This window comes from Etheostoma spectabile, chromosome 20, assembly GCF_008692095.1.
Source record: "Etheostoma spectabile isolate EspeVRDwgs_2016 chromosome 20, UIUC_Espe_1.0, whole genome shotgun sequence".
NCBI classification, from domain to species: Eukaryota; Metazoa; Chordata; class Actinopteri; order Perciformes; family Percidae; genus Etheostoma; species Etheostoma spectabile.
The window spans coordinates 16,990,475-17,011,112 of record NC_045752.1 but is presented as its reverse complement, the minus strand read 5'-3'; the positions used below and the strand labels follow the sequence as shown (position 1 = coordinate 17,011,112).

Genomic DNA, 20,638 nt, shown 5'->3' with positions numbered 1-20,638 from the left:
CAGGAGGTTATTACCGGATGCCACAGTGCTCTGGGCACTGCTGTGCTCCGGGCTTATTATGGGTCCACCATGGGAATCTGACTAGATGCTTCAGTTTGTTTCAGTTGTGTCAGACTACTTATTGAATCAGTGTGCTCTGATTGTGTAGACAGCATGTACAGTTGAAATGGGTGTGATTAATTTAAGTTTTAGTTGCAAACAAATGTGCTCTCTAATTGCACTGGTTCTTGCCTTTAAAGGTGACATTAATTCTACATTAATCAACCATTCTGTAGCATGAGCTGGTGCAATTAGAGTAGCGGATGAAACGTCGGCCTGAATACAGGATTACATTTACAAGTCATCCAAGGGTGATGCACATAACTCATTATGTACAAAAATTGTAAAAACTGCATTTTCACAACATGCAGCATGTTTATTTTTTCCCTTTTTGTGGATATTTGTGCTAACCTAATAACTATTGTTGGTTTAAAAAAAAGCCCTTTTGGAAGGTAAATTATCCTGCATCATTTAACTTCTAATTGTGGCCCAGGAATAAACGATGTCCTCTCCTGAGGTTATTTGGAATACCAAAAATGACGTGCCACCTTTTTACAAAGTAAGAAAGTCTTTGTAATGAAAACTACCTCTGCCTTATTTTCCTTTTGTACGGCATAGACGCATATTTACAATTACGACGTACAGTTGTAGAATATTTAGTAATATCTGTGTCAAAGGCCGCCCATCACCGTTTGCTGCAGATGATGCCTGGCTGACCTATTGGGGCAGATAGCCACATTAAATCATATTGACATTCCACCCCCCACCCCACCCCCCTCCTGTCCGTATTGTCGCAACAAACCACTAAATGGCCCAGCTATGGTATTGAAATGCAAATATCCGCTGTCTCTCGCATTATAGTTATACACATGTGAAAGCAGCCTTTTCCTTTCACCTTTTCCTCAGCTTCTCTCGTGTGGGAGGGGTTTTACCAGCATTAATGTAGTGAAAACATTTTTGCAGGATCCGCTAATAAATTTGTTTACCGTGTGCCCTCAGAATCATCTGAAGATGAGGCCTCTGGCGACGAAGGTCTTCCTGATGATGGTGACGACTCTGATGTAAGTAATTAAAATCTGGCCAGTCAGTCAGAAGTGTCAAAGAAGTTAAAACTAACCTTCCAGCGGTTGGGAGAGGTCATCCAGTAATGTTCCCATTGTAAAGTAGTACTATGTTCACAAACTGCAGACATTTTATTAACGCAATGTATTTTTGTTGTTCTTTCTAGAACTGGGAAGAGGAGGAGGTGATGGCAGAAGACAAGGAGGAACCAACAGACGAGGGAAATGATGACCCCGACAGCAGAACAGATTCCAAAGCAAACGGAGAGGAGGACATGGAGCATGGAAATGAGAGCGAAGAGGAGTGAGAGCGAATGAAGAGAAATGCAAATCATACAAAAAATGGACCTGAAAGAGTTATATATACTTTCATTTTATTTTCATGCTTTTGATTCTATTTTAAAGTATGATTTTACAAAATCAAGGGACACATGATGTTGAAATGTGGGCAGCTTGGCCCCCTGCCTCGCAGTTCAGCCACAGGAGTGGTGATGTCATGCACCCTGTCTTTATTTTCTTCCCCCTTTGAGGAACAGATGCAGCATTTTGAGGGAGTAAGAAAAAACATTCTATCCCTTCTGCTGTCAGTTCAGTCTGCATCCCAGCTCTATATCTTGATGAGCTTGCATCAAAAATGACTGAAAATATTATTTGTTGGCGTTACAGTTTGCCTACACTGCAATCTGCATTCCAAATTTTATGTTATGTAATAAATGGTATTAGAGTATATTGTATTACCATCAGTAGATGAGATAGCACCCTGTCGGTGACTGGTTTATTCTAAGACAACTCTGTAGGCCACCTGAAACACGCCTTGTTTAGTGGAGCCCGCAGCTGCAAACCCAGTGCAGGAGTGGAGTTGGGATGCAGAGCCCCCCCCCCCCATCGGCTCATGGTTGTACAGAATACCGCCCGATCCAGAGGTAGGCTTGTCAGGCAAGACCATGCATCATGTTCCCACACAATGTAAATCTGTATGTACAGCGAAGTGTTTGTATGAGCTCTTCCCTCTACAGCTATTCCCCAGAAATTCTTGGGATTAAATGAACTCCTGTAAAGTCTCCTGAATGCTGTTTTTTTTTTTAATTGTTTCCAGATTTGTTTCAGCCCTCTTGTTTTAACGCTCTAATTTTTGTGCGTTTAGTTTCTGGGAATGCCCTGATGTCCACTGCCTTGAACCCATAGTCACATGGCAACTGAGAAAAAGCAAATGTGAATAAATAGGTTTTGAAAATTGCTGGTTGTGTCTGATGGGAGCGGGTAGGAGAGTAAAAGGCCATGGGGAAGTTGCTTAGAGGTGCAGTACAGTTCACCACGGCCGCGGCTGGGGTTTACAGAAGATCTGATGCCAGAATATTTGGTAGAAAGAGTTAGCTAGAGTTGGGTGGTAATACGGTACACCACGGGGTCATAAACATAGCAACAAAATCAGTTTAAATACGTCATTAAAAAAGAGACTAGGCTTAAATATGATTTATTCAATGCCTTAAAATGATTGTCATCACATGACCACCACTGTTATTAGTGTTAAGTATTCAGTTTCTGAACGGTGTAGGCACACGCCAACAGTTTGATGACGCCGTCTGAGCCTTTTTTTTTTCATTTGTTCCACCTGTTATATGACAACTTAAAATGTCTAATAATTGTGAGTTTAGAGTGACAACCACTATTTCATACTGGGATTTTACAGAAATAAAGGTACTGTATGTGGTTAGTGAAATGAGAGCAAGTGTTTTAATGGGACGTTAAAGATGAGATCATCAGGCAGACTAGGCCGAGTTTTTGTGCCATGACATTTCAAAACCTTGGAAAAAATGTTTGCTCGCTGACCTTGTTTTTGCTGTGTGTTAATGTATGCTCCTAAATTTATACCTCATTTCTTGTACCGGCATGCCAGCAATCATATACAATATCTTATTTAATTTGGTAAATTGAGTATATTTATAAATTGGAGGGGAGGAGGATGATTTCCACTGTTGCAGCACCTTTTTGTGATTTAGGCTGAGAAGACAGGAGTGAGGCTCCAAATAGGCGTAACCAAGCACAGTGCCTCTCTGGTCCTGGTCGTTCTTACACTATAGGACTACTACCCATCATGCATTCAGCTGGTGATCTTTGTTCTTCTGTGAAGGAGCCCGAGCTGCATACCAACCATCTTATTCAACAGAGAATATGGGAAAGTGCATTCATGTCTTGGGTTGGATACAGGTTTGGTATCCGGTCTTTGACGTGAGGGAATGGCGTCTAATGATGTAATAGCAAATGTCAGTGGCAGCAGTTACACTGTAGTTCTCATCCAGGCTTGCTATGCTCCCAGAGCACACAGAAACAGCTGAGTGAGAGTCAGCCATGATGGAGGTGACAAAGCATGAGTTCGTGCTCCTCTGGCGGGGGTCCACAGCTATAAGAAGAAGAAAAATAAGTGCTTTCCACTAATTGGTGATCGCCTCACTTCTAACAAACAGTGATTACGATTTTCAACAAGTTTGGTTTATTTTGATGAAATTCAGTTTCATAAAGAAGGTTTAAAAGTCCCATATTGTAAAAAAGTGAGGTTTCCATGTTTGTTTGTTTTTTAATATTACTATTATAAGGCAGGTCAATTTGCTATATAAATATTGTGAAAGTAAGGAATCCACAGAGAAATAACCACAGGCTATGTTCAGAAACTGTCTTTAATCGAGCCATCAGGACTTCAGTACAGTTGTAATTTTAAATAATTACTATAAAATATACAGTATAGGTAGAAATTGCCACTGCAGGGATTCCTCAGCTGAGTATATTCAGACAGATTGAGAATCGCTCCAGACTATGACCTTTTCTCCCTACCCACTCCCACTACCCACGGGGTTGTGATTTATAGTATTTTTACGTTTTTTTCATTCCCGGATATGATCATTGACTATGTATTGATGTATGTTGTGTCTGAATGTGCCTGACCACAAATTATGTTCCCTCACAGGAAAATAATGCTTATTTGATTTGATTTGAAGTGTGACCCAAGTTACCATGGAAACCTCTTTCCGGACTGGCCTTGTCACAACCTGCTCTTTCATTTAGATACCTGCTGCCTGATAATTTTCCCATTCTCGCCACCTCTGCTCCACTCTGCCAACCGGCCACGCCCACCTCATCAGCCACTCTGCTCACCTGGACACACAGCTGCCCCCCCATATGCAATCAAGTTACCACTCAAGCCTCCCCAGTTCGCGCGCTTATTGCCAGATTTTTTGCTGGTGTGCTCCAGTTTCATGCTGTTAATAGGAGCACTTTAAATTGCCTCCTTGATTCCCTCACTTGCCTCCTTTCCTCGCGTCTTAGTCCCTCCCACTGAAGAGGCTTGGAAGGCCATGTGTTTTAGAGGGGTGAGACGTCTTCTCACTTTGAAGCGTTGCATCATCACATTGGCTGTCTGGGCGGACTCCGCAACTCCTTCTGCAGCTGCACGGCTTCCGGGAAGGCAGATCCTGTATCCTCGGTTATAGCTCCTCGATGCTCGGTCCTCGTGGACGAAATAAGAGCTTTGAGACGGCCTTGAACGAGGAGGCACAAAACACCCTCCGGTTCAGCCAAGGAGCTATCACATAAGGGGGGTGAGTTTCACCCTCTGTGTGAGCACTCCTTCCTTCAGGCCTCACGCCTCACAATCGAAGGCACTGATTCCCAGACGAAGAAAAACAGGAGGTCATTACAAACTTAAATCAGTTTTCCAGTGTGCTCTGTTTCTGTCAGGCCAGTGTTACAGCCAATCAACAGTGTTTCCTCCTAATTGAAACTGTTTTTGTGGGAGCATTATCCAGTGTGTTCCTCCCTAACGGCTCTTCTTTGATTCTGAACCGTGATCATTAGTTTGCTGCATGTCATATTGATCCCATATTGACAAGGGCTGCACTTATTGTGTACTTCAAATCTGAGCTCAGTCTCCAGTCTCACCATCTACACAGTAATCCCAACCAATAGAGAACTGCAGTGTCTAACAGATGTTATTCATTTACTTTATGTATTTTTAATGTCGTGTCTCACACATCTTGTACATTTATTTATGATTACGTTGCACAAACTGATGTAACGGGAGGGCTGAGTTCACCTCTTGTGTCAAAATGTAAGACCACTGCTGGTCTACAACTTACTGCTTTGTAAATTGCAGTGATTTCTTTTTTAATTCTCTTTTAATATATGTTTACCATGTGCTGCTCTGTAGCAGTTTACATCAGTTTTCTTCACTGTAAATAGATGGGTTCTGTGCCTTTTTATGAAACACCCCTCTGGTCAGATTCAGCTCGATTTTCATTTTTTTTTTTTTCTCTCTCTTCTGTAAACCCTTTACTCCTGCTTGTTTTGAATAAGATGGCAATACATTAGTCTTGGCGCAAATCACCATGGGTCCTCATCTGTTTTACATCAGATTTACACATGCTCTTTGACCTAGGACATGCCCAGATGGTTTTTCGGATGAGAGATAGCTGTCCGATGTATTAATTGAAGGCCCTGGTAGAGATGTCTTTCTGTCATGCTATTGATCCCGTCTTAGCCCATAAGATTGTAGATCAAGGGTGTCAAATTAATTTTAGTTCGTGGGCCACATACGCCTAAGTTGATCTCCAGTGGACCAGACCAGTAAACCACTCCAGAAAGATCAGATACTTTATCTGCCACATGGCTTCTTGTCAGCTTGATGTTGGTAAAGGCAAGTAATTTCTGCTGCGATAGCATTCTAAGCCCATAGTAGGAAAAAAAAATAAGGACGTGAGAGAGAGGGCTAGTATTCTGAGAGAAAAAAAACCCTATGAAAAAGAAAATCGAAGATTAAAGTTGTAGATTTTACGGAAGAATAACTCGGGATATTCTCTGAGATTAAAGTGGGGAAATTGTAATGAATTACTTCTCTGCAGTTTTCACACTTTGCAAAGTCATCCAGAAGGCCGGATTGGACACATTGTAGGACCAGTTCTGGCCCACGGGCCGTATGTTTAGCTCCCCTGCTGTAGATGATGGTGGAGAGAAAAGATGGTGGTTCATTAGAGACGAGTTCAGCCGAGGGAGTGATTGGTGATGACTGGTTACCCGGGGCCACCGGTATCGCTGGTTAACCATTCATGAACTCTTATATAAACAAATGTCATTGTTCCACTAATTGTGTGGATAAACAGCAGACCTTTATTTTTTTTTTTTTTTGCTCATTGAATAATGGATTTGCGAGTGTGCATGAATAATGAACGGCATGCATAATTCAAGCCACTGCCATAGTTCAAACTTTTTAACAGTGCAACATTTTAAAGCAGGCTGTGTTTTGTCATCACGTTCTCTCTCGCTGTCACAGAGCTGACCTGGACCGCTTGACCTCAGCCAATCGTAGGGGAGCAGTATCTGGATAAGACCCATCTACCAACCTGCTAACAAACCGCTGAGTGGTAAGTCAAGCACTTGAGCTGATACATTGAACGTTGGAGAATGTGGAGGGAAACGATTGTTTGGAGAAAAAGCAAAAAGGTTTGAGACTATTAAATGAAACTGAACATCCTAAATGGACAAACGGAAGTATTTTTAGTGACTCACTTATTCAGACTAGAAAATGCCTCCATTTCCCATTTATTTAATGAGAAACACTTTTTTTGTTTTGGTAAAAAAAAACTGTGGCAGAGAGAGAGAGCCCTACACCCTTAACAAAAGGACATTTCTCTTATGTAAATAAGACCTTTAATAAAAAAAAAAGTTTTCTCTTTTGAATTTGTGGAACTGTTCATGATAACTTGCCATGATCATGTTGTGTGTTGCAGCTGTGAGACGTCTTTTAGGACCTTCCAGGCTGTGCACCCTTTTGATTCAGGACTGTTAAATCAATCAAAATTCAGGTACCCCAATAGCGTTGCATTAAATTCTAGTATGTTTTTATCCAAAGCGACTTACAATTGGTGCATTCAACCATGATGATGCCACCCAAAACTTAAATTGCAAGCATCCTGCGAGTACAAACAATTCATCAAACAAGCAAAATTGGTTTAAGTGCTACCTTTTAGAAACAAGAGATAGAGTTCATCTTTTCATGGGCCAAGATGCAGATGAGTTTTTAGTGTGAGACGGAAACTGTGTTTGAGTTTCTGCTGTTCTGATGTTCCAGGATTATGAAGCCAGACCAGCAACCAGTCTGGATTTAGTTGAGCGGTAGGTAGTCTCGCTTAGCCAGACCTTCTTCCACAGCGCTGCTAAGGAGGGTCTGGCAAATCCACACAACATGCCGTGATGGGAGAAAAACGTGCTCTGGATTATTGGCATTTCTTTAAACCAATCACAATCGTCTTGGGCATCGGTGCTGCTTTAAAATAGCCTTGGGAGGGAACTTGCTTTGGTGGAACATGTTTTAGTCGTGCAACAGGAAATTAAAAGAGTGACATTGGGGCGGAATTTCCGGCGGCAACGGACCCAGAAGGGGAACGTGGTGATATAGACTAGTTGAGCGGTATCTGGGCCCCCTTGATTGTGAGAGTGTAGCAGAGTGTAATGGATGGGCTAGGGTGTATGTTTGACCATGTCCTAGTGTACAATGGGCCTGAGCCATCTGCAGCACAGCGGCGGTAGACATGTCATGTATGTGATGTGCTATTGTGCCCTGGGGTAAATTATTATTTTTTTTTTTTTTACTTCAGTCTTGTCTCACTAAAAGTTTTGTCTTAGGAGTTCTAATCTTCTTACTCACGGTTGACTTTGAAAAGTGACTTTGGTGGGAATCAGTTGTCGAATCCCAAAATGAGCAGCATCATATCTCAGTCTCCAGGGGCCCGTTTCAGGAAGGAGGTTTGACCACCTCTGAGTCTAACTCTGATCTCTGAGTTGATTTACCCTGAGATGGAAAACTCTGTTTTCGGTTCCAGAACAGCTGATTAGAGTTGGTTTAATCAACTCAGAGTAGGTCGACTCAAAGTTAAGCCCTGCACCTCCACTACAAAAAGGCAGCATGAAAAGAGCCATGATACTACAACTTACCATGGTAACAACCACAAGCTGGTTGGCGGAAATACTCATGCGCACATGCAGCGAGTTTGAACATGTATTTTGTTGAAAAAGCAACACTGCGAAAGAATTTGCGTGGGAGAAAATTGCTGCTAGAGTAAATGCATCTAGTGTATTAATATCATATTTAGTCACAAGTTGAATATCACTGGTGAAATGGTATTGAACCTATGATCTATTTCATTTAGGTGCAATCCTGTAGAAGTCGTAGGCCTACTAATCCCATTCTGAGGCTGCACCACCATCATTAACAGAATTATATTTCATAATCTTTTACTTGAAAGGGTTTCATTCATTTCATCATTCACCTGCAACACTTTGGAACTCCTTTTTTCATGGCGCTTACTGTTTTTTTGTCCAGGGAACACCACAAAAACATTTAAAAAAAAAAAAAAAAAAAAAAAAAAGGTTTCAGAGAGGGTCTCAATCTTCTGACGGCGCTTGGCTATACAGTGGCTTTACTAAAAATGTTCTGCATCAACAATGTTGTAAAGAAAACTGTCATTTACAAAAAACATGACAGTGTGCTGGGATGTAGAGCATGTCCACGATGGGTGACGTTAGTGATATGACGATGGACAAGGTTATGTAGGCTACATAACTGATAGACTGGGAAAAAAATGGATATCGCTCAAATAGTTAGTCATCTGGAAATGAAAATATATCTATATAGTCCAGGGCCTCAATATAATCTCTCGACGTACAGTATGTTTAACTCCCTGCGACGTTCTGCAGATTCTTCAGCAACGGGATTGTCAACAAAAGGCCATGCAAAAACGTTTTATAGTGTGCCTAACACAATTAATAAACCAACCCTGTTTTTTTTATTCATGTAGATAACAAAATGCAACAGACTGAATGAATGAGGAAATAAAAGCGTGCTGGTGACAGACTCAGTTACCATAGTAACTGATTCTGAGGTTAAGTTACCTCTCTTTCTGGAATGGGCTGGAGTTACCCCTCTCTCAGGTGTAAATGACCTCCCTTTCTGGAACGGAGTTACCAAACTCAGTTTTCACTAAACCTGTTTCCTGAAACGGACGCCTGGGGAACGGTGGCATTCCAGGCAGTAGAAATGCTGGGTGGATGTGAAAATGGATATAACAATACAATTAATAATAACAGGAACCAGATCATGTTATGGGAAAACATTCACCCTTTTCATAAAGTAATAGCATAAATCCATACCTATACGGCTTTAATATTTGCCATGTTCAGCTTCTATCTATGCACTGAACGGAAGCATGCAAAAGTAATAACTAGCCTCACGGCTTCAAATATCTTCATGCTTCCATTTCCTGTGTAAATGTATGTAATAAGGTGATCTACTTGTCTCCAGAGGCAATCGCAGTCCCACAATACCTTGGCACACCTGTCAAAAAAAAAGCAAAAGTGAATTTCTATAAGCCCCTGTGAGCTTTGTTCTATTTCAGCTGAGCAAACCACAAGAGATGAAGAGGGCAGAGGGCAGCGCTAGATGTGCTTCAACTGCCAATGGGGAAATGTCAGTCCGTCTCACACACGAGGAATAACAAATGGCCTCTTGAGTGTCTTGACAAAAAATGGGCGGCTGCAGCAAACTTCTTTCCCCTACCGTCCACAGAGAATTATGCATTACAGTAAATGAGAAGGAACTGCCTCCCGACTACCTGGGAAACTGACCTCATTTAGTGCTTGAATACATTTTGACAACAGTATCTTACATATTTCATCTAATTACTCTGGTAATACAGCGTAGTGCCAACATCGAGCCGTAACGTTTGGACATTATTTACTTTAAGTCAGAAAGCCGAACATCGGCTCATTTGTGTCACAGCACATCACCAGAGGTGAATAACATTTCCTGTTTCAACATTTTAGTCCCTATACACACATACTCTGTTTCAGTTTTCACTCAAACCTGAAACACAAATACCATGCCCAATTATTTTCCTTTTTTACTCGTGCTGCTAAAATGTTGCTCGAAGGCATTTCCTGCAACTGCAAACCCTTTTAGCAACTTTCAAAAGTGTTTACTGGCACACACAGCAGGTTTGTCCTTGTTAAAGTCGATCCTTTAGTGATGGGCCCCTGACAGTGGAAGTTGGAACATCTTGGTGAGACAAAAATGACATTGATTTTACACTCCAACCCACACTGTGACCCCCCCCCTCTCCTTTTCAGTGTCACCACCACGTCTGGAAGCACCAGGAGCAGCTCGGAAAGGTTCCATTTTAAAACCTAAAAATCTAAATGTTTGCTGATATTCACCACTCCACATTCCCCTCTCTCATCACGCAGTCCATTTCATTCAAACATTGAGCTCTTATTGCCATGGCGGCCTGATAGAGCTCACACAGAATGACAAACACAATTGATTAGCAATGGCTTCCTTTTAAAAGAAGGACTTTATCCCATGAATTTATTACAGACATTTAAATTCCAACTATTTGACCTATCTTTATTAATTGCAAGCAATAATTACGTCACCCATTATCAAAATGTCAGCCCTTTTTTGCTTTGCTAGCGGTATAGCAGCGATGACAATGTCAGGTGATTGGTAGGTGCCCGGTACTTCATTGACAAATACCTGCGAAATGAATGACATTCACATCAGCCTCAACTGTACTCTTGTTTAATGCTAATTAAAACATGAATGAATACATTTTTTGCTAACATGCTAAACTAAATTCGTAAACCACATACCTGCTAGAAAATAAATTGTCGTGAGCATTTTAACATGCTGACATTAGGAGCACACATGTCGGTCTGGGAACAGAGAAGCCAGCCCAAATTCCCAGACAATCCTAACCCTACTCAGATAGTTAATGGCCAAAAAACGCTTGTTTAACAGAAGTTGGTTCAAAGGAAGCAAGTGGCTGGAATGTTCAGTAGTTGCTGATGCTGCCTCCATGTCGGAATTGTGTTGTAGCGCTTGCGGCTAGCGCTGCACGGCTGGCTAGCTAGCTGAGTGATGAGGTGGCTGAAGTGTAGCCAGATAGACGGGGCTTTATTACTCTAGAACACCGGCTAATAACTGGATTGGAAGATTGCCCAAAACAACAAAAATACTGCTGGCAGTGACTAGCTAGTTAGCTTCCTCTCCTCTCCTTCCCGTCTATCCTCCTTCCACCCTCCCCTTTCTGAACCTGACCAATCAGCTGAGCTAGGGCAACATCCTCTCCCGATGAACACCCCAAGAGTCTCTCCCATATTAGTCCTGCAGGGTTGCTACAGTGTTATTACAGGGCTGCCAACTCTCACGCATTGGCCGTGAGACACACGCATTTGACTGGTTTCACACGCGCACACGCCACACCCCCGATTTCTCACGCTGAAGTGTCAGCCCGGTCGGTCAAATTTCTGAAAGATGAGTTTATCTATGTTTTTACCTCTTGAGCCACTTGTGATAGACTAGTTGTGCTTTCAGAGACTGTGAGGGGGTTCAAGAGCGCTCCCTGTCTGTGGAATTTTCAAATTGTCGCAAAATGAGAACATTTTTTTCACGAGCCATCCCAGGTGCATTTCCCCGGCTTCAGGTAGGCCTATGAGCTCTGAGCATCACAGACCGTCCGTCGCTTCGTGTCCACTCTCTCTGTAAAGATAGAGGTGAGCAGCGCGGCAGGTAGTGGAGCAACTTCAGTTCATTGTAGTGGACTCGCTCTGGGGGGGGCAGTGACGCGTTGCATCCATGCGTAGACCTCCGATAAAGAGCAGCGTACGGACACCTTAAACTCTTGCAGAGACCAGAGACCCAAATGGTAGTGATGGCCAAATGAAGCTTCATGAAACAGTGTCTTTATTTTCTGAGCCCACTAGATGGCGTCTTGGTTTTAAAAGAAAGACCTAAGGCATTGCAATTCAGTGTATTCTCAACCCTTTGTTGAAAAGAGAGCGCCATTAGTGGGCTCAGAAAGTAAAGACACTGGTTCATGAAGCTCATTTGGCCATCTACCAAATGGGCCTCTGTGTCTGTCAGACGGTCTGAATGAGATCCACCATATCAGGGAGGAATGACATGCACAGCGACTATATTACAACTCTCCACATCCGGACAACAGAGATGGGAGGAGTTATGTGCACAAAGTTGTAAATATGAGCAGAAATCTGGTGAAACACATCTGAGCTTAATATATATTATATATATATATTATATATATATATATATATATATTATATATATATTGATATATGACAAGACATATGATACTGCAACGTTGGGGCATATTGTGCATCTCTAACCTCTGCATCTCTAAATGTAACTGTAAATAATTAATTTGATGTTTTTTAAAATGAAAAATAGTCTTTATTTCACAAAAAAAGTAAAACAGTAAGTGGGGCACAGAGGATGAAAGCAAACATTACTGAACATTGGCAAAAAGGTTAAAGGATTAGAATTATGTAACTCAGTGGTTCTCATTCTTTAGAACATGTTTCTAGTTGATCCCTCAACATTAATTTAACTTTGGGTTCCTGGTCCTACACCAGGGACTCCTGGACCTGTTCACCACGACCCAAATCTTCTCAGCTGTTGCTGACATATGCTACCGTCTCTTCATGTGGTTCATTATGTTTGGCACATTGTGTTGGTCAGTTCTTATATCAAATGAAGTTAATAATGTAAATGCTGAATGCCCTAAAACCTGTTGATACTACAACAACACAAAGGCTCTTAACCCTACAGTTTTGCACATATCATGTAAGACTTGATTTCTACATTTTTTTTGCAAAAAAACTCTCCAGAAAGTGCCATTTAATGGTTTATTTTTCAAATTGTTTTCCTGGGGGGGGCATACCCCCAGACCCCCCTAGGGAGAGCCCCATCCCCCCACATATAACAAATCCCAATTTAAACCCTAAAGGATAAAGACCCAAAGAAATTGCTTTGTACACGGCAAAATATGGGTTGGCCGACCCCAAATCTCACTCCAAGGTTTTTGGAAAAGTTGGCAGCCCTGGTTATTCGGTGTAGTGCTAATTTTCCAGACAAAGCGTTCAGCCAGCTTCTCTAATTGGGATGTGAACGGATAACATCAAAGGATGGCTGATTAGACTTGTGCTCCGGTTAAAAGTGGGCCGCAGCTCACATGGGAATTTGTTACGGCACAACTTTTATTTGTCAATAAAAATGACAAAGCCGTCATTTGTCCTGCCCTTTCAGGTGCAACTAAGCTAACAGCAGACTCAGGAAGATGTCAGTCAATCAATACACACCCAAACAGTCCTGGGTGGAGTCTAATCAGCAAGAATTACTAGTGAGTGTTTAGGGCCTTTAAAAAATGCAGTGCTGGAAGGAATGGCTTATATATGAGTGAGATCGTGGGTATCACAGAGTTGTTTGTGTCAAACCAGCAAGCGCTGGATGCTTCAGAGTTGAGAGAGGAGGGGGAAGGTGATCTATTTTTGTCTATGATGGGAGTACACACTGAGGAAAGCTGATGCCCCAGCCAAGGTAAGCAAACTCATCAGGGGTGAAAAAGGTGACGAAGATGTGAACACCCCAGGGGCCTGGTCTAGACTGTAGAGAGCGTGTCACTATGACATTGCTATATAAACAGAAAATCTTGTGATAGTTGTTTCATGTGATCTGTTCCAACATGGGTTAAATGTGCATTAGCAGGTCCACGTTGCTTACGTCTCCTGTGTGAAATGTCTGTATCTTGTTCTTAACACATCTCCCACATCCAGGATCCATTTCTCCGAGGTATCACTGAGGTCCAACAGTAATTTAATTCATTGGATTGAGGTTTTTTTGGAACCGTGTTTTGAGCAGCCTGCTCAGCCTTTCTAATATTATCTTGGCCCCTGATGGTGCCGTTCTATTATTGCTAACGTTTAGTTAGCTGGTACTTTGGCTGAGGAGCACAATGTTATCGTTGACAAAATGATAATGTTAGTAAGAGCGCTAACGTCAGTAACTTTTTATAGAAGTGGAATTTGGAATAACAAGGAACAAACGCTAGCTAACTGTACCAGGCTTACTACCAGTCCTAGGCTCAACATATTGTCATATACGCCAGTTAAGGTGACCACAATGCTGCCGTAAGAGATTTTTACCTCAAAGTGCTCATACTATTCTTTTTAGATTTTTCCCTTTCCTTTTATTGTTTTATATATCTTTTTGTGCTTTTTACTTCCGTGATGAACATGTCATTTTGTAACACACCTTATAATGCTTGCCTATCTGCTTGCGTGGCACTCCCTCATACTCTGCAACTGACAACTGCAACTGCGACTCCCAACAAAGATGGAACAGAAGTGAGATGTCTCACTCTGTAGCTAAAACAGAGAGCTCAACACATAGGGTTTTGGAGGTGCAGCAATGTGCAGTACAACAAAGATATGGTGTTTTTGAAAATTAAACTACAAACTTATTCTGGTACAACCTCTAAATACAATTATGAACTTGAAAATGAGCATAATATGAGCGCTTTAAGGCCTGCAGGCAGCCAAAAACTGACCTACTTTTATTCCTCCCCTTTCAATTTAACATCCCCCTCTGTTCATTACAGTAAAACTGATTTTGATTGTGTTTCAATGTGCCACTTTTAAAACCGTATTTCAAAAGAATAATGATTTTGATGATAATGTCTTCATTACAATCAGTCTAATTTGCATCCGGTTCATTATATTACAGGCATCATTATAATACACTAACACCAAAAATCATTCTTTAATTAAATGTAAGGCTCTAATGTAGTAATTTTGTGTTTTTGTCTTTACACCTACATTTAGTGTAGTTACATGCAAACCAAAATTCCATTCTAAATAATTCCATGTATTGTAATAGTTTTGCATTGCAGTAAAGATAATTGGATCTCTAAATTGAAGGCTACAAATCAAGAGCTCAATCAATTAGAAACCACTAGATGTCAATATTGCTCAGTTTTTAAATCTTTCCCTGGGATTGGAACAAAGCTTTAGTTTAAATGTTTACAATTAATGTGAGTTACACGCAACATTATGTGATGATCACACCACAATACCCAAGGCCATTTCCCCCGAATAAGACCAGCTGCCACAATGCCGAAGGTCAAGTCACAGAGTGACCAGAATAAAAAGATGCCCCAGGACAGCTCCAGCAACATGTCGCTCTTTTGATGCGCAGGTGGGTGTGAGTGTGTCTGTCAGTGTCTGTGTTATCACTGCATGAATTTGATTATGAGCATCAGTGCCTTGCAGTAATGCTGATGGAAACTACTTTTACAAAGCCTCAATTGCCTTTATTTTTAGCATAAACCACTGAAGCATGGTAGAAATTTCCAAGCTAAGCAAGAAAGCACTCTGCCAAGGTCTAATCATCTCCTCAGTTAGTTGTTACTATCGCAGACAACATTATGCTGGGCAAACGACAACATTGATACAGGGATAGCGGAAGTTTGTCACACTAAAAGAGAAGTCCATTTTTTTTTTTTTTCTTGCACTGATTTTTGTTTGTGTTAAATGACAGGATCAGGGATGAATATATATATATATACACTCACCGGCCACTTTATTAGGTACCCCATGCTAGTAACGGGTTGGACCCCCTTTTGCCTTCAGAACTGCCTCAATTCTTCGTGGCATAGATTCAACAAGGTGCTGGAAGTATTCCTCAGGGAGTTTGGTCCATATTGACATGATGGCATCACACAGTTGCCGCAGATTTGTCGGCTGCACATCCATGATGCGAATCTCCCGTTCCACCACATCCCAAAGATGCTCTATTGGATTGAGATCTGGTGACTGTGGAGGCCATTTGAGTACAGCGAACTCATTGTCATGTTCAAGAAACCAGTCTGTGATGATTCCAGCTTTATGACATGGCGCTGCTGAAAATTATTATTATTATCCTGCTGAAAGTAGCCATCAGAAGTTGGGTACATTATGGTCATAAGGCGATGGAAATGGTCAGCAACATACTCAGGATGGCTGTGGCGTTGCAACGATGTCAATTGGTACCAGGGGCCCAAAGAGTGCCAAGAAAATATTCCCACACCATGACACCACCACCACCAGCCTGAACCATTGATACAAGGCAAGATGGATCATGCCATGTTGTAGACGCCAAATTCTGACCCTACCATCCGACTGTCGCAGCAGAATCGAGACTCATCAGACCAGGCAACGTTTTTTCCAATCTTTATTCCAATTTCGATGAGCTTGTGCAAATTGTAGTCTCAGTTTCCTGTTCTTAGCTGAAAGGAGTGGCACCCGATTTGGTCTTCTGCTGCTGTAGCCATCTGCTCACAAGTGCGACGTACTGTGCGTTCAGAGATGTCTCTCTGCCCACCTTGGTTGTAAGGGTGGTTATTTGAGTCACTGTTGCCCTTCTATCAGCTCGAACCAGTCTGGCCATTCTCCTCTGACCTCTGGCTCAACAAGGCATTTCCGCCCACAGAACTGCCGCTCACTGGAGTGTTTTTTCTTTTTCGGACCATTCTCTGTAAACTAGAGATGGTTGTGCGTGAAAATCCAGTAGATTAGCAGTTTCTGAAATACTCAGACCAGCCCTTCTGGACCAACAATCATGCCACGTTCAAAGTCACTCAAATCACCTTTCTTCCCATACTGATGCTCGGTTTGAACTGCAGGAGATTCTCTTGACCATGTCTACATGCCTAAATGCACTGAGTTGCCGCCATGTGTTTGGCTGCTTAGAAATTAAGTGTTAACGAGCAGTTGGACAGGTGTACCTAATAAAGTGGCCGGTGAGGTATATATATATATATATATATATATATATATATTCAGATGTTTGCCGCTAGGTCAAAGGTCACAGGGTCACCACAATGGATACATGTAGGGTATTTCACTTGGTAGTCGGAAGTTTCATGTCAATTTGTATTGCAATCGGTGCAAAGATGTGTAGGTAACACACACACACACAACCAGAGAGCGGAGTTACAGGCTACATAAAAAATAGAAAAGCAGCATGTACGACTAGCACGTCCACTGTGCAGTATGCACTTAGAGCCATTAGCTTAGCGTAACATTAGCATCTCTGTCCTGCTCTTTGACAGGCATCTTCAACAGTGGGTCTGGGAAACCTAGGGGGTCCTCAGAGTTAATGCAGAAGGGCCTCCAAATTAGTCTTAATTTTTTTAATAAAAAAAATGAATCTAATATATTAGCAAATATAAATCCCCACTGATAGATGTACTGGCCTACAGGTAAGGTAGCCATCCACAGATACAGATCATCCTGAGGAGTTGCTGTGCTATGTATGTTTTTTTTATTATAAAATCATGCCAACAGATATTAGGCTACTTTAATAATTTTGTATTTTGTGCAAAAGTATGTATAACGGCTTTAGGCTGCCCTACACATCACTGAGATAAAGTTAAGCTATAAGTAAAGCACACTGTTTCAAAAATACAAAACATGTATGTAAGCTAAACGTTATGTTGGAATAAAATGTTTCCTGTGTTCTATTAAAAAAAAGCTCAGTCATTTCCAGCAACTGCAAACACTTTGAGAAATATTTTAAAAGTGGTTATGGACACTAGTACACACACACACACACACACACACACACACACCAGTTTCTCTATGTGAAAGCCTCACTGACATTTGAAGTTGGACCATCTTTGTGACAAAAAAAAAGACATTGATTTTACACTCGTCCAACCCACACTGGGACCCACCTCATCAGTTTTCACTCATAATACTTAAACACTACGACTAACTAGCGCTACGCTTCAATTCCCTTCTACCGACAGGACGGCGTTAGCTTAAAGGTGCTCTAAGCCATGTTGGGTGACGTTACTTCTTGTTGACGTTCAAAGTATTTTCAAAGAAAACAAGACTAGCTTGCCCCTCCCCTCCTCCCCATCCCGTCCCCTCCCTTCTGTACATCTGTGTACTAACCCCCCACCTCTAAATCCTTCTTGTTGGTTATTGGCTGGAACGCTGGAACACTGTTTGTGTATGCTTTGTGGTTCAGGGGTTTTTGTTGCCGTTTGTAGAGCCATGGGCTGTCTACAGAGACCACTTTTTGTCTTTTCTTTTTTACTTAGTGTGTTCTAGGGACAAGCAGCCCACGGATAGTGAGATGTTTGCTGTATGTGACAACAAACGTTGTAACCTAAACCACGTGTGTCATTGCTGGGAGCACCTTTAATTAGCTAACTGGCAACAGTAAAGTTTCATTGAGGCTGGAAAAATCGACAGCCGCCGCCTAGAATAGCCTGCTTTTTCTGCCTCCGACAGTCAAAATCAGGGAACCATAGTTTAAATGATTGGTAACTCTATCACTATTATTATAATTGTAAGGGTAATCTGCATATGTGCAGTGCATTAATAAGCATAGCAACAGTAACCAAGGGGGACGGGGCTTAGCAAATCTTTTTCATCACGTGTGACATAAAAATGGACCTCATTGGCAAAAGCATGTCAGTGATCAACTGGGTTTGTGGTTTGGGGGGGGCTGGCATCTCAGTCTGGACTCCTAGATGTTCCCTTCATAATGAGACAGATGAGGGAGGGGACGTGGAGGAGGTGGAGTGTAAATAAATCACAGACTCTCATATAGATGTACATTATTCAGATAGGTGGTGTACCAGTTTTATTTGCTGAACTTGAGTGAAAATGTAAACACCATTTAGATCTGTCATCTCAATTCTGTCAGAGACAGATGTTGTCATTCAGAAAAGAATAAAAAATGTACTCACTTGTACAAACATTTCTTAGAGGCAGAGACGTCGGGTGTCGGAAATTGGTTCAGTTAAACCTCGCTGGGCAGAGAACCAGTTTCTAAGTCTGCCAGTTAGGATGCCAAATAAACACTAAAACAAAGATGATACATGTGACGTTTTATTTTTATTCGTGTGTGTGTGTGTGTGTGTGTGTGTGTGTGTGTGTGTGTGTGTGTGTGCTGTTGGGTGTTTTGTGTGGGTGTTGTGTGCCCGTCCGTCCGTCCGTCCGTCCTATTCGGTCAGATGTACCCACACAGCCCTATCATGTGAGCCCTACATCGACACTATTTGTCATGTTCTATGGAATTTTGCTTGCTTGCTAACTAGCTTTTTAACCAGGGCTGTTTTTAGCATGCTACTGTATATTAGACTGGTAGGTAGCTCAGATGTTAGAGGGCACAGAAATCTGGCAAAATCACAGGTGCAAGTTTCTGCCATTGTGCCCTCAGGCCTCCTGCTTATGGCTTTGGGTTTGTGTATGGGCTGTTTGGATGTGTTAAATGCAAAAGATTAGTTTCACTCATGGGATTAATAAAGTAGTCTATTTTACATTATCCTCATTTAATAAAGAACATTTTGAAGCTTTGAAGTCTGCTGCTATCCTATGTTTGGAGTCAGTGAAGGGCAGATTGATTTACCTTTTTTTTTTTTGTTAAATATTTTAACATTATCGACTCCTTTTTCATTGAATGAGCTTAGTTCTCAAATCTAATCAAGTGAGACCACCATACCCAATATTCAGTCTCCTGTTTCTCTTGGCAAAAAAACGAACACATTCGTCCGTGTCTAAGGTATTTGTTATTGATTTCTCATGGGCCAATATCGCCAAATTCCTCTTCCTTTCATGTGCAACAATTTGTGGGGGTTAGGACTCCTGACAGTGTGAAGAAGAAACTCTAACATAACGCTTCAGACACACCAATTAGGGCTGTTACAGACAATGTATGCAATTTAGGAAAAGATTCAATTGCATCTCACAGTTGTAAATGCAGGCGCTGCGCTTCTCTCTCACACTCACAAGTGCAATTTGGCAACCTACCTGGAAGAACTACTGACCCCTTTAACCTCCACACGATCCCTACGATCTGCAAACACAAATCACCGCCTACTCCCCAGGATTAAGTTTAGCACCGTGGGGGATCAGGCTTTCTGTTCTGCCGCCCCTCAACTCTGGAATGCCCTCCCTGATCATCTGAGGACACCGGAGGGCTTAAAACATTTATTTTTTGCAAGACCTATGACTTTTAGTCTCACTTTGCCAGACCTCCCGGCTAATCCACTCAGCATTCCGAGATGGGAGAAAAACATGCTCTGGTCTATTGGCATTTCTTTGAACCAATCACAATTGTCTTGAGCAGCGCTAAGCACCGGGAAAAGCAGCGGTGCCGCTGCAAAAAAGCCTTGTGAAGAAACTTGTTTTGGTGGAACATGTACGTTCAAAAGTTGTTGTTTTTTTTTAGTCATGCAACAGAAAACTCAGAATGGACAGATAGTCGAGCTAGCTGTCTGGATTCACCCTGCAGAGATCTGAGGAGTTTGAAATGCCAACACAAAGCAAGCCCAAGGCAATGGATATCCAGCCTAAATGAGTGAAATCTGGCGGAATTTCCGTTGCCAACGGAGTTGCATCCCAGTCTCATGGCAGTTTGTGAAATGGAGACGTTACTTAATCTATTGATTTGTGTACAGGGACATGGTTTACTTGTTTTTTTTCGTGGTGGTGAGCAAGAATCTTACGTATTTCACGTAACGTATTTCAATGGGAAGCATATTTTGTGCTAACAACACAAATACGGTAGCGGGTAGTCTTAAAAAGCTGCAAATCTGCGTAAGGAGGTTGGTGGGGGGGGTGGGGGGGTACAACACAGGACGTTC

The 20,638-nt window shown here is 41.9% G+C and overlaps 1 protein-coding gene across 3 annotated transcripts in view; it reads left to right on the top strand.

Moving 5' to 3' along the window:
• The window catches only part of wdr43 (WD repeat domain 43), a 30,609-nt gene extending 12,563 nt beyond the window's left edge, over window positions 1-18,046 (top strand). The window contains exons 17-20 of one of the 3 annotated variants that reach the window (XR_004326866.1): window positions 1,039-1,100; window positions 1,268-1,571; window positions 11,647-11,657; window positions 18,035-18,046. Coding sequence is in view for 2 of the 3 variants with exons in the window: in XM_032499889.1 (XP_032355780.1) it covers window positions 1,039-1,100; window positions 1,268-1,408 (203 nt within the window). In the remaining variant the exon portion in view is untranslated. Of the gene's footprint in view, window positions 1-1,038; window positions 1,101-1,267; window positions 2,330-11,646; window positions 11,658-18,034 lie in introns of those variants that run through there. The other 2 variants (XM_032499890.1, XM_032499889.1) reach the window with 2 other exon arrangements.
• Window positions 18,047-20,638: the final 2,592 nt, after the last annotated feature.